Genomic DNA, 19527 nt, shown 5'->3' with positions numbered 1-19527 from the left:
GTTAATTCACTTCAGACTTTTCCCTCTAACTGCAGGGCTCCTTATAGGACAGTGGTCCCAACCTTGGGCCTCCAGATGTTCTTGGACTACAACTCCCAGAAGCCTTCACCACCACCTCTGCTGGCCAGGATTTCTGGGAGTTGAAGTCCAAGAACATCTGAAGGCCCAAGGTTGGGGACCACTGCTACAGGAAATGTGATGGAGAAGTAGGGCCAGCTTGTATGATCTTACCTTCCCCTCCTGTGATTCTAATTGTGAGAGGGCTAGAATGCCTGTAGGATTATGGAGGACCATGAAATCTGAGTACTATATATGTTCGCCCAAGAGTAAGCCCCATTAAATTTATTAGACTTCCTTCTGGGAGTCTTAAACAGTTTGTGGATTTGGCTTACATGTTTTTGAAACCCTAGTACAGTTTACATTTTCAGAGTTATGATCCTTTTGTGGTTTTCATCCCTAGCGAAAAGCGAACCCTCTTCAAATTCCATAAATATTCCAAGCAACAAGGCTTTTTTGCTTTACTATCACAAGCTTACGTCTGGTGACTGTTTAATACTCTAGTTGCAAATCTAGCTAAAAATATGACAACGATCCAAAGTACAGTTTGTTGAGCAAAGACTGTTACAGTGCGTACACACATTTTTTTTTAAAAAAGCAGTTTCCTTATACAGTAGTAGCAGTTGAAATATATTATGATTTTTCAGGCCACAATGAGGCAGGGCAGTACAGCAAATTGTAAAATATTGCAATTCTCACTTTTAATAAATTCCTAATTATAGTCACCATGGAAGAAAGGGAAAAATGATAATCAAATATTTTGCTGTGGGGAAAAACATTTCCTGAAATATTTTTCATCTATTACAAATGAAATTTTATTTACCAAACACAATAGAAAGATATGAATAATAAAGATTACATTCTGATAAAGGAAGGCTTATTAAAGAAAGGAGAAAAGTTTCATTCTTTTGGACTGAAGATTTGTTCATTTATACGTTTTTAATACGTTCATGTACATTCATGTTTCATGTCTTCATTATTTACATAGTCTAGCAAAACAATATATATTGTCTAGGATCCACAAGAGGAAGATATAAGCAAGGAATAGAACTGTATGTACAGATTTGTTTGCTGGGTGTCAGCCACTGAGACTTTCCACAGCATAAATGACAAGCTGTTTTTTAAATGGATGAGTAGCTTGCCTCTTCAGTAGTAGGGAATGGCTGTGACAAAAGTAGCATGTATAAATAGGAGTGACTTGTGGAGTGACTTTTGGATCCCAGTCTTTGTGCGTCAAATATAGAGCTGATTCAACCAAAGAGGATGATGAAGGCATGAGCACTGGACTACTACCAGGTGCTCCTAATTGGTCTGTCTCCTTCATTATCCCTTAATCTTACAGCTTTTCATTTTTGGAAATGATCACTCTTTCCTCCACTCAGTGAGACTTCTCTGAGTGAGATTTATTTTTCCCTGCAAGAAATCTCATGAGAAATCTTGAAGGATTTCTTTGAAGTTTCATGGTCATCTGTTCTAAAAGAAATGCCACACAGTGCAGGATTATGATGCACAGAATGGCATCTTTTCTGGCAAGATTCACCTGGATGGAAAAAAAAACACACCAAGCTGTGCAGGATTGTTACAATACCTGCATAGAATCGCATTTTCCCTGTGAATGTTTCACCAGAAAGGGCGTGAAGCTATGCAAAATTTGGCAGTTTGCTCTGCACAACAATGAGGCAACAAACAAATAAAAGACAAACTAGAAGGGAAATAAGAACACCATCTCATTTCCTCAGGAAGCCCAGAAATCCTGCAGCTGCAGGGGAAGTCTTAGTATGACTCAAAAAAAAAAATTGCAGAGAAGGAGAAATTTTGTGAGTACTCATTACATTCCTCCCGCTGAACAACATGGAACACACTTGATGAAACTAAATGATTGACTGAAAGTTCCTTTTTTGTCTTAAACTTGAAATCTTTTAGGAGCAGCTATTCAGAGAATACGGAGCCACTCAATGGTGTTCTGGCCCTATTAACAAGCAGATGGAGCCAGGCACTTCAGACAGCTGATTTGGGTCGACATGAAAGAGCAACAAGATGTTACTTAACACATTTTTTGGACTGTCAGAGATGTCTGTGGGTTTTGTCCTTTGGTTAGCAGGCTAGGTTGGCTGTTCCTGGTACAACTGTATGGTAATGTCCATTCTGACTTCTTGTGGTCTGTGTGAAGAGTTTACATTTATTGCACAGCGCAATGGCATAGACAAGCTCCTGTGTTAGGAATCATGACTGGGACATGTAGAGCCCCAGTTTTCATTTCTATTTTCTTCTCTCAAGAGAAATATCTCCAAAAGACAACAGAATAATTGCTAATAATTAACAAAAACATGCTAGATGGACCCTTACATGGTTACAACATGCCAAACAGGAAGTTGCTTTTCTTTCTGGATCTTTCCATCTCTCTTCCAAGCAAACTTTGCTTCTTTAATTTCTTTGCTGATTTAATGATACTCTTTTGACTGCTTTTTACATTTCACTTTCAGAATCTTTTTTTAAAAAAAGCTGGAGAATGGGACCTGTAGTGAAATGTAAAATGGAAACAACAGTGTGAAATATGTAGCTCCCAGATCTTTCCTTCTGTTTCTTGAGGATTTTTTTCCCCTCAAAAAGATGACCGAAGTACTATTTTAATTAGCCCATCCTAAAATTTCCTGGTATTTTGCTGAAGTATCAGTCCTAATATAAGCTTTCTTTTTTCCCTTCTAAAATTTATGTTTGATGATAAGCAACCCTTTTCCACAGCTGTAGCCTTGATTTATACTTTTTAAAGAGACAAAATAGTTTAGCTGAAGTGCTAGAAAAATGCAATATCACCAACACAGTAATTTGTGTTTGAAGAACAATATCTGGATCTTATGCTGCTTACATTGTGTTTTTTTGGTGCCAAAATCTGAAATGTGGACAAGTTCAGAAACTGTGCAAGCAGCAGCAGTGTAGTGGAACCAGGGTTCAGAGTGTTGAAATATGGAGAATTGCATGCTGTCATCTGCCATTCTCCCTTCAGTCTGCTCTGGTTTCTGTGAGGTTTATGTTGGCTGCATTCCTAGCAAAGATTAGATCACAATTTATTCGATTACAACTACCAGAACCCCAGAATCTATGGCTGTTGTCCAAAAAAACCCAAAAAACAAAAAAACAAAAACATTTTCAATCTTTGACTGAACTGTCCTTGTTATAACATCATTAGATGGCTTGGTATTCAGTGGGCAATTAATATTAATTAGCTTTAAGGCCAAAGAGCTGCTCCAAGTGGACAACAGAATTGCTAGGGCTCTCTTGATTAAATGGGTTAACAAAGCTGCCCATAGTTTTGGACTGTCCTTGGTATGGGGCAATAGGAACTTCATAATGAGTAGCCTGTATAATTAAAAATTGTAAACCGCCCGGAGAGTGCTTGTAGCACTATGGGGCGGTATGTAAGTCCAATAAATAAAAATAAATAAATGAGCACCTGCTCCTTATAATTTGCTAGAACACAAAAGCGGGCTGAGCCACAATAGGTCAAGATCAGACTATGGAAACGAAAAGAACCTAACCTGGATTTACTGAGAACCAGAGACAAGGAATGTTTGGGAATGTTCAAAATTTCAGTTTCTATGCTTCTCATTTACTAAGTCATAAGGGGAAAATGTATCCATGAATATAGATTCCATTCCAATATTCTTGACTTTACCTCAGATATTGTCTGCAAGACACAATCCTATCACATACTATGAGGAAGGGACGATTTGCCTCACTTAAGTTGTCACTTTAAAGGGACTGGAAGAAGTAAAAAAATCCACAACTTTCCTAAATTATTGTTTATTATTTCTATTGATACCATTTAGGGGTGGATTATCTCAGTAGGATCAAAGACCATATTTGAGATTTGCTGGCAGTCCTAGAGCCACAGTCTGATGGCATGAGGCTCAATGGTCAGGGCATGGCCAAGGAGGCCAATTTCCTGGTTTGTTTGCTTGTGTCATTTTGTTTTAGTGCAGTGGCAAGGCACTGTACTCATTGCCCCCCTGAGTTTTTGCTAACTGAAAAACTGGTTTAACTATTCAAAAAAGAGGAAAAATGTACTAGTTAACTGAAAAACTACTATTGCGGGTATCGTGGACTCTAGGGATAGTTGGGGCTCTTTTAAACATGGCAGAATTGCTCCTCACACTCCCTAGAACTTCCTGAGCTGTTTTTTAAAAAGAAAAGTTAGGGGTGTTTGGTGCCTGGGCCCCCTAACAGTTCCCCGGGCTATAAAAATGGCCCTGGAGGCAGTGTGTGGCCTGTGGACCACCTATTTCTCACTAGTAGTCTATCAGTTATTCATATGATTCTGTAGTATTAACTGTACCCTTAGTAGATTGCACTACGAGCACTTTAAGCTCCTGAGGAATTAAAAACAGCCATGAAACAACGAGCCACAGAGAGGGAGGGGGGAACTTTTACTCCAAAAAAAGGAAGGCCTTTCAAGTGTTACCATAATCAGCTTGAGAATATGCCAGTCACCTTCCTTTAGGGGCAATGAAAAGGGTTTAATAATATTGGAGCAGGGAAGAATCCTAATGCTTTCCTAGAAGCATTTGTGTGTGTGTGTGTGCTCTGCATAAACAGCACAAGCACATTTTATGAATTCTCACTTGAAAAACATCAGTTTAAAAATCCCCAATAGAAAGCATAGTACCTTCTTGTCTCATCTGTATTTTCAGCAGAGCAAAAATGCCTTTAACTGTCTTTGTTGTGGAGCTTCTTTACATTTTTTAAAAAACAAATCCTTGTTTACCTTGTTCTTTTCTTTCTTTCTTTCTTTCTTTTTTTTTTTTTTTTTTTGGTTTACTCACAGGAAGGGCCTTAAAGCATCATGCAATTATTGTGGAGCACATATGCCAGATTTTGGGCTCCCCCCACCATCAGCCACACAGCCTGCCTCATCTGCAGACTTGCATGGACTGACATGCAAGAACAGTCCACTTCTAAAATGCTCCATCCTCATCAGCTTCACATGATCTGGATCACCAGTTGTGCCTGTGCCTTATCACACAGAGACTCCTTCCATGCAGATAAGTAAAGATAAGTCAGCAATAACTCTCAGTCACTCTATTGAAGCTATCACTTTATTTTCTCTTGTACTGTCTCTTAAAAATGGATATGCTAGTTTTCAGGGACCTAAGGGATGATGGTCCAAATTTTGCTATCCTGCCTTTCGGTACTTTTACAATATGCTGCACAATCCAGAGCCTAGAAGAATTACTTTTCGGACTAAAACTCCCATTTTAAACCATACATCCCCCAACCAGGGTGGGGAATGTATGGCTCTGTAGATACAATTATACCCCCCCCTGCCCCCACCACCATCAGTCCTAGTCAGAATTATCATCAGGGAGTTACAATCTCATAATGCCAGAAGGGCTCCATTCTTCATTAAAGAATTAATATCTATTTTCCATAGAAGACTGAAAGTAGGAAGAGATGGTAAAATATAACAAGAAATTAAATGGATTTTAGTATTAAAGTCATAAAGCGCATCTACTAGAGTGCATCATTCCCTACAGACTAGTGCTGCTCCCCTATGTTTTTCAGTGTTTGGGAAAACCCTGGTCTGCATAACCAATAGGAGCACCTTTGGGATGATTGACCTTTGGGATGATTTGAGGCACTGAATCTGGACCCCTAAAACCCCTCCCCTGTTGACACTACAGTTCCAGAATGGGTTGGGCGACAACAGTCAGATGATTTCTTTGGCCTTCAGGTGGCTGAATCCACCAAAAGAGACCAAAAAGATGGAAAAACAAGAAACTAGTATTGCATTAATTCCTGTCCAACTGGTGATCTCTGTCTACTCCAAAATAGCCCTATGAATGGTTGAACACAGTCTACAACAATAACACATCATCTCCAGCTCTTATTAGCGAGTGTGAGTATGTACAGCAAACACTACCGTCAGCATCTTGAGACTGTAGTGGTTTCCAAGAACAGAGAAGCTTGAAAATGTGGCAGGGATAAATAAATGCAAACAGATTTCAAATGTGTATGATGTGATCACAAGGCAGCATGTTGTTCAAAAGTTATACCCTGGTCCTAAGTATCTGTGCTGACATATCTATTTATGATATCAGAGTGATACAGTAGTTGATACAGTCAATCCTAAGTATAATTTGCAAATCTTAGGATGTGGCTGTAAATATTTAAATTTCTAATCTATTACAACAAAAGGAAAACCCCTTATGCACTGTAATTATAACATATGTATTGCATTTAGCTATAAAATGTCCACCTCATGTCTGATTTCGTATGTCTTTAAAATCCACATAATTTTGATCAGAAATAACAGACCTTTTTGATCTACTCAAAATGCACTATAAAACAGTTAATCATTTTTGTGCGTATTCTACTAAGGTAATAGTTGCCTAACTTTTTTTTTAAAAAAACATACATATTTAAACCCATGGTTTCATATTCTTTCCTTCTAGTGGCCCAAATAAGCCAGGTAAAGAGGTCAGTAGATGTTGGCAGGTATTTTTCTTGAGAATCAAGACAGTTGTCCTTGAGTAGAGGAGCATGTATTTATGCAATGTATATTATTGAGCAAGAACATTTGTTACTGGAAGAAGAGACAAAGTTCTACCTTAACCAGGGCCTGCATTTGAACTGATTCACCTGCACCCATTTCAGCAAGAGCTCCAATACTCTTGACACCAGAATAAAATGTAATACCACAATCCTGTTCCGTCCATAAATTGGAAACATAGAGTGGGGGCAGCAGCTCCCAAGAAGACTGCAGCATAAAACTCTTTCCCCAAACCATGCTATGCCTGATACAAGTATGTGTGGAAAAAATACTTTCAATAACTGAGTTTTTGCTTGTTTGTTTTTTAGAAAACGGAATTGATCCAATTCATAGTTTTGGTTTCAGTCGTTCAAGGGAAATTGTACATCTCTGATTCTTTCCTTTTCAGATTTTACAGTCATAAATGCGCACAACTAAAAATGCACATATGTGATAAATGTGAACAAGCATGCCCATGGAAAAATATATTAAAATGTATATATTAAGAAAAATAGGGGTGGGGAAGGGCATACATTAGGAAGAGTTATCAAAATACACCTGAATTTCTCTGTGGGGATTTTTAAAAAGTATCTCATAAGCTGACAGGGATCATGGGCAGAAAAAGTGTACTGATGTGATTCTGGAGAATGAAATGAAAATAAAATTGATGCATGCTCACACCCCAGGTCAACAGCATGGGAGACTGAGGTTACCCCAAGGGAAGATACTGAAGCATTCCACCTACCCATGAATTTATAGGTATATTATATAGCATACTTGAGGCAGGAGTAGCATGGTAAGGAAAGGTTACAGTGCAATTCTGGAAGAAAAAAAACAATCCTTCAGCACCTTTCTTTTTCTCTGTGGAAGAGCAGGATTGTGACCTAATTGGCTGGATTCTCCTCCCCTGCAACTCCTATAACCATTCAGTATTGTGACTGATTATAATTACTACAAAACCGGGCCTGTACGTTGAAGAGATACCTCTAATGGAAGTTATAAATATGCATATTTGAGCTACATATTCAGTGTTAAATATTAGTTTCTCTTTCTGAAGGATTATCTGGCAATTTGCTTGATCTGTTGACCATTTCTTCTTTCTCTTTGCTGGTCAAAGGTTCTACTTCCTTGGAATCAGCATTCTTCAGAGCTCTCTGCCTTTCATCTTCTAACTTCTTCTCCTTTGCTAAAAGTCTGTAATTGATTGCATTCCCAATGAATAGCCAGATGCTTGCCACGATGACAATTACGCCGCAGACAAAATACATGTATTTGTAATCTTTGGTTATGTCCACAAGCAAACCTGGAAGGTAAATCAAATAATACTGAAGAAAAAAATAGATAATTCTTTCAGAAAGAAACAAAATTCTGAATTCCACTTTTGGAAACGTAAAAAGTTTTTTTTTTTTTTTTTTTTTTAAAAACATGCTTGTAACATATTAAGTTTTTTAAAAAACAAGTTAGCATTGCTATTTTAATATGCTAAAATTCATATAAAGCAAATGAAAAGAAGATCAATATATTTCAAAATGGCTCTTATGTGTTGAAGTAACTGCCAATGTAGGTGGTCCTCTCAAACATATACATCAAATTTATTTAAAATCACGGATGTATACCATTATTAAGCCTTACAGTCGAAACTTCAGTGGGATAACCATCAACATAACATTATAAAACCGATATAAGTAATATGAGGTGAGCGAGGAATGGAAATTGTTTTATTAATATACAATGCCTGGCTTCAAGAACTGTCAGTTGTGTGGTGTATAGCATATGTATGTGTTAAGAGAGCAAGAGAGGGAGAGAAGAGAGAACAGAGTAAATTTTGTTAGATGAAATAAAACAACTAAAAATAAATTATATCTTATCCTCCAATGGATTGACAGAGGATGCAACAAAATGTAGTTATGAATTTCCCACCTACTGAATAAAAATAGGCACTGGAAGGGCTCAGTAGGATGAAAGTAAGTGAAGTAGGGCCTGTTTTAAAAAGATACATGTGAAAATAAATTGGGGACCTTTTGTAAAGTGCCTTAACATTTACAGTGGAATCTAAGGATTTTTAATACGCATGTCTCAATGAGTTCAGTGGGATGTCTTTTCTAATCAATTTAATTTTGGATTACAGCCCTAATTGTCAGAGGGACTGAACATTAATAAATGAGAAAAGGCTGCTCAGTCCACTAGGTGGCATACTGAGAGCTTCAGTGATCTGCTTTTACCTGGAAAAAAAAATCTCTCCCCTCATTACCCCCATCCCAATTAAAAACAATTGTTTAATTAAAACATCCTGAGTGCAATGGATTGTATTTGTAATCTTTGTATTTGTAATCTTTATTGGTCGGAATTGAAATATAAATGGCAACAATCTGAAACCCCAGATTTGAAAATATGAGCAAAGTTTGCACTCATTAGGAATAGCCTTAACACAGTATCTGATGAATTTCAAAGTCACAAGAACCTTTGTGGAAGAGTTTTCTTTCCTCTTCCCTTGCCACTGACACACATTCTGTCTAGACAGCACTTACTGCAGCTTTTCTGAAACACCCATTTTTTTTAAAAAAAGGGAATTTCTAGGTCTGAGTAAAAACAATCTACAACAGTGTCAGAAAGGTATTTTGAAGAGTATTTTGACATTCTGTTGAAGCACAGAATCTCACATTCCATACATGACCACTACAAAGTTCTTGATAAAGAATCTAAGATAGCTGGAAATTGGATCTGTGAAAGACGATGGCACCTGGAATAACACTTTAAAAGGGAGATTTGGAAATGCTTAGGAATGCAAGAATAATATCATTATCTGAAGGGTTTCAAAGACAATCACAATAAACATTTTGAGAAGGGAATTAAATAGGTCTTTCCTCAGATACTGTGTCTGCTCATTGTGAGCAAATATCCAGTGAAAATACAGTGTTTCCCATTGTATCTGATTTGTAATGAAAAGAAGCAATAGCTCCATGTGGAATCAAGAAGACCTGCACCCAACACCATGCCCTACTAGTCTGCCTTGCCTCTTGGTGTCCAGAGGCAAGAATGAGAATTGTCCAGAAGTGTCCACTGCAAACATTTGCTATAAAGAAACATGTGTGGTGCATGGAGCCTAAATTGCACTTGACACAGTAGATGATGATGTGAGAAACAGGCATCATGGGCTATAAACGACAGATGAGGTAAAGGGTTGAGGAAAGAGAACCCAAAACAGAAAATAGAGTTGTGCAAAAATTTCACAGTGACCAGTGAAAGGAAGGACCATGTGTCTTGCATTCACAGAGGTGCCAAAGAATAAGAAATTTGACTGAGGTGGCAGGCTGGCTGAAGGAGAAGGATGAGTACTGGCAGCAGGTTAGGAAGCAGAGCCGAACGAAAGTATGGATGGAAGCAGGAGGCTAAGAAGATAACTGGGAATATTTTTTGTATCTATACAGAAATGTATATGTATATCTGTATCTATATCTAGTATATCACCTTTGGTCTAGATGGGCGGGATAGAAATCCAATGAATAAATAAATAAATATATCTGCATTTGCATTTGTATCTATATCTATATGTGATTATTAGAGCATCAAGCATCACTTCAAACATGTCTGCTCTGGATCCAGGAAAGATTAGGTTAATTACTTGGAACATATATTTCTTATAGTGACTAACAAGAGCAGAAACAGTATTTAAATATTATAACAAAACATGTTATCTTCTGCTTTCTTCAGCTGGTCTGAATAAAGGTATGCACGGAAAGTAAAACATAATGAATAATAATGAACTTTTAGAACTGGCAAATAATGAATAAAATGGTGCATTTTTATTTGAATCAGATGAAGAAATAAAACATCTGGCCATAAAATTCAAATATTTCTGGTTTGCTAGTTTCCCTCTTCCCTTTTCTCTCTCTCTCTCGCATGGATATATACACATAAAATGTGTATGTGTATTCACTCTCTCTCTCTCTCACACACACACACACACCCCTCCATGTGGTATTCAGTAGCTGATGGAGGGATAAAGCTCTAGTCCACAGGAAAAAAGCCTCTGAATGAGGTAGTCAGGGAGGGATATTTCACACACTGACTTGAGCTAACCCGACAAACTACTGGCTGCATGACCTTAGCATGAATAATTCAAAGAAAACTATGTTAAAAAATCATCATCATCATTGTGAACTTTATTATCATCTTAAATCTGCTTGACTAGATAGGCAGGATATAAGTAGAATAAATAACTAAAAATAAATACTTACCTCCCAGTGGAGGACCTAAAAGAACAGGACAGCACTCTACAATCGTAACGAGTCCAACCGCACTGGAAAACCTTGCAGCTCCAACAAGATCCATTAATGTCTCAAAAAGGACACTGCTAACCATTCCAAAGGCAAATCCAAAAAGAACAGCATACACAACAAGGCCCGAATAGCTGTCAGCCAGTGGGCACAGGACATGGCAGACCCCATTGTATAAAACAGCAAAACTGAAGAAATACTGGATTTTGGGTCGTATGTATTTTGAGTTTGCAATTAGGCCCATGGATGGCCTAGCAAACATATCAACAAAAGCCAAGATGGATAGTAAAAAAGCAGCAGAATATTCATCAATTCCCTTGTGCTTGGCATAAGGAGCTAAGAATACAATAGGAGCAAAGAATCCGAGAAACATGATAACATTCCCAGACAGATAAATCAAAAACCCTCTGTGTTTGAAAAGAGATAAATCTAAGTATTTGTTGATCGTTTGCCAAATGGATTTCTTGTCATTCTTGTGCAAAGCAGAATCTCCTTTTCCCTTTTCAACATCTTTTTTTCCAGCCGTTGAAGGATTTGGTCCGACAGGCCTCATAAGTGACCCTGCTACACAGCAGTTCAAAAGGAGCCCTCCCAAAATGAGGAAACTTCCCTTCCAGCCAAAAGCATTGAAAAGAAATTGGTTGAGAGGTGCCAGGGTGCTAAGAAAGACTGGACTTCCAGCCATGGACAGTCCATTCGCAATGGGACGCTTTTTGTAAAAATACTTGCCAATCATCGTCAAGGCAGGCTGCAAGTTGAAAGCCAAGCCTAAACCTGAAAGAAAGATAGTGAAGAAAACTTATTATTACTGCTTTTAATACACTGAAGTTCATCTCTGTAATCAAGCAACATTACTACCTTTCCGCTTCTTGCAAAGAAAAGGAAAAGACCAAGAAGAACAAAACGAGAAACTAAAATGCCTTCTTTTTTGCAATTCCAAGGAAGATTAACACTGGGAAATAAATGTGAACATTACTGCTTTCTGTGTGTTTTAATGCCATTGATATGCCACACTAAATTTCCCTCATTTTCCTCTGTTGCAGTGTAATAAAAGCAAATGCTAGAGCAATGCACAATCCGTGTTACAGACAACAGAGTGACAGAGGGAACAATGATATCAAGACCTTGAGCACACTGTTTCTGTATTTTACTAAGCTATAATCCAATTTGTTCTTGGTTCATTTCACTGAAGTTATTAAATGTCACCTTCTCTACAAAAACAGCAGATTTCAGAAGTATAAATCCTCTCTGCCTTTAGCTTTATCCCTTGTATAGGTTTGAATAGGTACGCATAAAATCAGGCTTAAAGGGTTTAATACACATGGACCATTACACAGAAAATGCTGCCCTCATATAGCATGGTGAGATCCTTAGGTTTTCCCTGGAGGGAGAAACTTAAAAGGAACTGGGGAAGAGGTGAAGAAAGGATGATCAATGCAGAAGAATAGAAGGGATCGACCCAAACATGCAGGCAGTCAATTTGCCTGTGATAATCTTATAGCTGAGTTACGTTGTGTGGCAGTGGCTGGAATTAACCATGCATGTTTTCACGCTTTCTAAACAAGCATCCCTTTCCTCTGTGGATGCTGTTCTATGGCTGGGGTGCCACTCCTTCTCCTTATACTTTTCAGAATATATTCTGCACAGTAGTTATATCCTCAGTCAAGGCTGGACATCTTGTTATGCAGATGTGGGTATCATCATTCATTGTTTGCTTTAACATTCAATTTTAATGGCGGGAATAGTCTGTAAACTGGTATATATTAACTTGGGAATAACCACAACTGAATTAAAAAGACTTATTTTACAGTAGATAAATATACATAGGTGCCCTATTATTTGTAGGGGAGGCATATTTGGACTCTTTCGGAATTATGCATGGACTCCTGTAGTAAATCAGAATTACCTGATTACATCAAAACTCTCCTACAACTCTCTTCACTTTATGAATAAGCTTGTAACACATCAAAGCCTTTGTTCATGACCTGAGTTCAATGCCAACATGTTGAGTTGACTCAGCCTTCAATCCTTCTGAGGTTAGTAAAATGAGTACCAGCTTGCTGGGGGAGCAAAGTGTCGTTTCCATAATTATGTTGCAAACCACCCAGAGAGTTTTCTAGCACTATGGAGCAGTATATAAATTGAAACAACAATAACAATAACAGATGACTTGGCTTTGGCATCTGATTTGAACGGTAATTTCTTTGGTCTGTCTGAAAGTACACCTGTTGGCAAGAATGATTAAAATCTTAAAACAATGACTATAAAAATTGGACTGCAAGTACCTATAATAAATTCTGCTACTAACCAATCAGTTCCTAAACTGTAATTGCAATGCTGTGCCATAGGTAATATGCAAATAATGCACATCCTTAAGTTGAATGATTGCAATATAATCAGGTACAAATTGTCTGAAGGTGTATTAAAATATCTAAAGGCTGCAAGATAACAGGGGTAGGTGGGCTGAAACTAAATGGTTCCTAGGCAGATGCTGATGAGTCACTTACCTCCAATAACACCAATACATATGTAAAGCTCCAGGACACTGTTGCAGAAAGAAGAGGCAATCATTCCAAATGAAGCAAGTATCCCTCCAGCTATCATGACCGGCCTGCTGCCATATTTGTTCACCAAGACACTGCTTATAGGCCCTGCACTCAGAAAGAAGAAACAGCATTATTTTCTGAAGAGATCGAGATTTGGAGTAAGGATTACATTCAGAGGTAGATCAAAAGGGGGGGGGCTGCAGGTAGAGAACACATAGAAAATATATAAATACAGTATATAAATATAGACAGCAGAGAACTCAGCACATCTCCAAGTCTGGCATTCAGGTAATTCTAGAAACCACACATTTGTCATGTATATGGATAATTTCAAGCATCAGCTGGATTTATTTATTTTTAAATATGCAATATTTTGTGTTATACATTGCAATAATGCAGTATGAGTCATAAACCAAGTAATTTTGTTTTCAGAACTGAGCTCAGAAGATACACAGAACTGGATAGTTAAATTCAATTGAGAGGAGACATGGCGTGTAATGATATGGAGCAGCTTTCTCCAACATGCCAGTCTTTAGCAGTAATAGACAGCTTATTTCACTCCTCCTTGGCATTGCTTTGGTGGTAGAGAATGATACAACTAGAGGGCACCCAGGTTGACAAAGGCTGGTAAGGGTCTCCAGAAACTAAAGAACTGTGGTCACAAATCCGTTTTTATTTCAAAGCCAAGATTATTTGTTAGTCTCATATCTGTCTATGATGCATTCTTCCTTGTAAAACCATAGTGGCTGTGTAGTCTTGAAGGGTATACAGATAGAATAGCAAGACTGAAATGTTATCAGACAAATGTGAGGCACGTTCCTCACACCCAATTATGCTTTTTTTCAAGATCCAGTCAATGTTATCAGTCTCAGTTTTGTAAGCACTAAATTACCATCCTCAAAAAGAGAGTGTGAGAAATAAAAAGAAACCAAAGCAGTCTAACATTTAAAACCGGCACTAAAAAAGACTTTGCAGTAAAGTGAAATGTCAAGCACTGCACTTGGTTTTACTGAAAATCCATCTGTGTGTTGTCCAAGATATAAACTTTCCATTAAAATCCCCCCATAAAAGAGCAACCTTTACATTTCCAGTATGATAAATTAAGTAAAATGCACTGGAGCCTGTATTTAAAGTGGGTCGTAGTTTAGATCCCAATCTGCCCATCTCCATCTCTGATCTCTCTTGAAGGGCTGATTCTACCTTTAGGTGGTAAGGAACACTATCAGATGACAGATCAGGAGAGTCGAAACCAAACCCTATGAGGAAGACTGAAAGAACTGGGCATGTTTAGCCTTGAGAAAAGAAGACTGGTGGAGATATGACAGCACTTTTCAAATACTTGAAAGGAAGCCATGCAGAGGAAGGGAAGGATCTGTTCTTGATCATCCCAGAGTGCAGAACATGTAATAATGGGCTCAAATTACAGGAATCCCGATTTCAGCGGAATATCAGGAAAAACTTTCTAACTCCTAGAGTAGTCTGACAATGGAGCCAATTCTCATGGAAGGTGATGAATTTTCTCATCCAAGAGAAAATTGTACAACAATCTGTCAGATATACTTAGATTTGGAGTCCTGCACTGACCAGGGAGTTGGACTCAATGGCCTTATTGGCTTCTTCCAATTCCTTTATTCTATGATCATAGGAAAAGCAGTGGTAGCACAACTGGGGACTCCTCTTGGTGGACAGAACTGTTTGTGCCCTACATCTTGCACCATCCCAATTAGCTTTTAGGTGAATGCCTTAGACCATTCTTCTTATATGTTGCCGTGGCAATTTCTTGAAGAAAAGAGTTGAAAAACAAAAGTAATATGTGGGAAAAACAACACTGGGGATCTTATTTTTATGGGGAGCAAGGAAATCTCACTGGTGCAGGAGGAGGTCTCAGCAAAGAGTCTAAGTACAACGAGACTCAGAAAATGGCAGAGAATGAGAAATTTTCTGAGTATGCTTCATGTTGCTAATTCAAACAACACAGAAATAGGGAAAAAGAGAGGGAGGATTTTTGGTGCTTGGGGGTTGGTGGGGAAAAGAGCAAGGAATAAGAAAGATTATGTAAGCCCTGGAAGTAGGAAATCAAAACCAGTTAAGAAGGGTGAATGGAGAGAATGGAAAACACAGAGAAAGAAAAGTGCATGAAGATACTAAGAGGTTTCTAATAGGTTTGTGTACAGGCCCCCGGCCTGATTTTAAGGCCAATTTGGAGGTTTGGAATGTATCCTAATTTGGCCTGGGGTGGTGCCCCAGGTCTGAATCCTAACACTGACATAACAGTGGCAAACAAAAATGGCTACAACATTTTTGTTCTTGCATGACATCTGATGATATGACAGACCTTACAGAGTAAACCTATCAAATTTCATACAGCTTGCTTCAGAGCTATGAATATGCAGTTTGCTTTCCCTCCCCCCCCCAAAAAAAAAAATGAAAGGAAAGAAAGGCCTGAAGTGATATGTTTCTCATGCTCCTGTCCAGACACAAGTAAATTCACTTTACTACATAACCTGATCTGGCCATTGTGCTTCAATTCTCTTACCCATATAATTTTACATATTACCTTCTGCTAGTTAAATTATTATTTAAAAGAAGAAATTGGGAATATTAATCACATAAATCAATCCTTCTCAACTTTGAGTCTCCAGATATTATTGGACTACAGTTACCATCATACTCAGCACTGTTCATGCAGACCAACAATGTCTGAGGACATAAGATACATGAATATTGGTTCTAAATTCTAATTCTGCATTTCACTAATAAATGAAAAAATTGCTTGAACCACATGAGCTCCAATATGTTCTGGAAAGTTCCTTTTCTTTTCTGCAGGGAACACTTTAAAAGTCTCATATAATATTATGGTTTCATATCTGGATGCCAACAATCTGTACACTTTATCTATGACTATGTAGTCAAGACTTTAATGCCTGTGTATAAATGTAATTGCACATGTTGACAATTGTTATTGGTTCCTAAGTAGTGTCCAATATGTTCTAGCCTGAACCTTGATTCAGCACGTCCCTCCCTCCCTCCCTCCTCCCTTCTTGTAGTCACTAGTACATTCACACTGTTCTCCAAGATATATTTCTGACAAGCCACATAAAAAAGACAATACTAAAATAAAATGTCAGCTTGCAGCTTGTCTTCTAAGAAAAATCTGTTTCTAACCGAAGCTCATAAATTCATTTCATTCATATCCTTCAGTGGGGGTGGGGGGTACTGTACCATCGCCTAAAAGGACGAAAGACAAACTAGAAAATAGGACATGAGGAACAAGAAACAGTAAAAAGAAGGACATCCTTAGCAAAAAGGAGACAATTTTGCATTAAATTTGAATGTACTAATTTAAACTAAAATATTCAAATATCACAATTAGTCATTATTACTATAAATGGAAATACACTACTGCACTACTGCTCACTATATTTTACAAGACTGTTACTAGGAAATCACCTTAAAAGAACACATTGAGGTAAAGATAGGATGTTAAACTAACTAACAAACCAACAAACCAACAAACATTTCATAACTTTCTGAAATGCCCTTTGCTTTGTATTTTCTGAATTGTACCATAAATAAATATATAAAGATAATAAACAAAAGTCCCATAGGTTTATCGAAATATTTAGCTAGACAACAATCAGTTATTTCAGAGGAATGGTCTGAACAGGGTTTTCAGAATGTCCACTCTTGAGACTGACCTTATCAAGAAACTGGGAAATAGAGGATCATGGTTTCAGTTGCTCTTTTGGAATCTAAGTGATTTAGTTCATGCCTGGAACAAGCTGACTAGGAGCAGGGAGAGAAAGTACCCATTGTAATTGGAAGGCAGAAACACTTATGTGTTTTCTCTGTGAGAAGGAAAGCTCCAAGGCTAGAGCTGGTTCCTTGGTACAGAGATGATGAGCAAGAATGGTTTCAGCTGAAGAAGTTACTCTCTTCTTAAAGAAAGTTCAGGGCTATCTGATGCCTGGTTGGCAAAGGGTCCAAAAGCTGTAGTGTTGGGTATAAAAATGGGGAGAGAAGTTACTTAGTTTAGTCTAGTTATCTCTTAGGATAATACTATGTTCATTTGCTGCTCAGCTGTTTGACTTGCACTCTGCATGTGCTCTGGAGCTCTGCAGAATTCTGCCAGGACAGCTAAGTTAATTCTCTTACGGTATTCCTACCTTGCAGGGTTGGTGTGAGAGTCAAGATGCTTAACCTTGTGGATTTTTTATTAGGCCCTAGAGAATTACTTACTCAGAGTAACTTAAGGTGCTGGGAAGATACTGGGCAGGAAGATTTCCCCAAACCATTAGTCCATTTGGCCTTCCTGGATCTTACCCACATCAAAAAAGTCTGGCCAGTGTAGCTAAATGGCTAATGTGGGGTCCTCTGACCTGACAAAATCTTGACAGACCTCACATCTGAAGTTAATATTTATTTATTTAAAATATTTTTCTTTTAAAGCTTGGACTGCTTTAACAAAGATAAAGAATGTTCTGGCCAAAATTGTAGCAAGGGAATTATCCCCAAAACATATGAAAGTTAGATTAGCTATCATTGGCAATAGTCAAGAAATGTAATGGCTGGAGAAGGCCTTGTTAGCAGCACAGCTTACTGATACCTTAGTAGCAGCTATATCTTTGTGTGTGCAGGTAGGTAGGTAGGTAAGTAGGCAGGCAGGTAAGCAGGCATGTAAACATATTTATTATATTTGGAGACTTTCAGTAGCTAACAATATTAAAATAAAACTAAACACAATTAAAATATGAAAAGATGGAGGCCCTCCCAAGCCTTACATTTGTTTGTTTGTTTAGATGTACACAGAAGAAAGCATACTCAGCTAGACCTGTACTCTGAAACTCTTGGGGCTTTCTTCATACAGAAAACACACAGTTCCAAAAGACCATCTGTACAGGTCAAAATTCAAGAAATGAGAAAGTTTTTAATGTTAGTAGATAATGTGAAAAGCAACATGAACTGTCTAGGCTCCTCTAGAACACCCAACCCTCATGAAGAGCAGTTATTGTTTCCTTCTCCCCAGTCACTAAAGACACCTCATGAGATCCAGCACTATTTTCTACATAGCATTAACCAATATTTCCATGATAATGGAAAGAAAATCAGTCAGATCATGGAGACTCTGTTCCTGCAAACCTTATGAAGTTGTCTGAAGTTGGTAATGCCAACAATTTTGAGTACATTCTTAAATTCCGTGTTTGTCCATTTGGGTTTTTTTGTCCTTGTTTTCCCCCCAAATATCCTTCACTGCATATATTATTTTGAATGTAATTCATAATGCTTTTCGTATTGAACATTAATACTGTCAAATTCCTAAGGATTTCCCCCTGACTGTTTGTAGACTTTTACATATTCCTTATATAATGCCTTCCACTAAGGCTCAATCACATAAAGAAAATACAGCAGTGTGTTGTGCATGCTTTTCATTCCAATGTTACAACCATTCTGCTGCTCCCTCCCAAGAAAAAAATCTTGAAGATGCTCTCATGTAAAACATGTTAAAAAGACAAATTAAGGACACATCAACAGAACAAAGAGATCCCCACTCAATTCAAGGGGCCTTTCAGCTCCATCATAAAGGCCTGTTTGAACAAAAAGGGCTTTGTGTTGTTGGGTGCAGTTGAGCCCCCTTGAAAAGGAGGTCTGCAGCCTGGGAGCATTTGTATTGCAAGCATTTAAATCTGTATAGCAAAGCTGTCCATAATGAAACAGTTTTTGTGTTTATTTATTTATTTATTTATTTATTGGACTTATATACCGCCCCATAGCGCTACAAGCACTCTCCAGGCAGTTTACAATTTTAATTATACAGGCTACACATTGCCCCCCCAGCAAGCTGGGTACTCATTTTACCGACTTCGGAAGGATGGAAGGTTGAGTCAACCTTGAGCCGGCTACCTGGGATTTGAACCCCAGGTCGTGAGCACAGTTTTAGCTGCAGTACAGCGTTTTAACCACTGTGCCACGAGGCTCTTGATGTGTTCCCTGTAGACCAGTGGTCCCCAACCTTGGGCCTCCAGATGTTCTTGGACTTCAACTCCCAGAAATCCTGGCCAACAGAGTTGGTGATGGGAGTTGTAGTCCAAGAACATCTGGAGGCTAGTCCTACGAAATGTAA

The 19527-nt window shown here is 38.1% G+C and overlaps 1 protein-coding gene across 4 annotated transcripts in view; it reads right to left on the bottom strand.

The window, feature by feature from the left end:
* Nucleotides 1–847: 847 nt before the first annotated feature.
* SLC16A7 (solute carrier family 16 member 7) overlaps nt 848–19527 on the bottom strand; it is a 126852-nt gene continuing 108172 nt past the window's right edge. For all 4 annotated transcript variants that reach the window (XM_020795529.3, XM_078376886.1, XM_078376885.1 and 1 more), the window contains exons 3-5: nt 13368–13511; nt 10822–11634; nt 848–7886 (exon numbers count right to left, since the gene is read on the bottom strand). In XM_020795529.3, the coding sequence (XP_020651188.1) occupies nt 7615–7886; nt 10822–11634; nt 13368–13511 (1229 nt within the window). In that variant the 3' untranslated portion in view covers nt 848–7614. The remainder of the gene's footprint in view (nt 7887–10821; nt 11635–13367; nt 13512–19527) is intronic.

Source organism: Pogona vitticeps, chromosome 5 (genome assembly GCF_051106095.1).
Source record: "Pogona vitticeps strain Pit_001003342236 chromosome 5, PviZW2.1, whole genome shotgun sequence".
Taxonomy (NCBI): Eukaryota; Metazoa; Chordata; class Lepidosauria; order Squamata; family Agamidae; genus Pogona; species Pogona vitticeps.
This window is presented reverse-complemented; position numbering and strand designations above follow the sequence as displayed.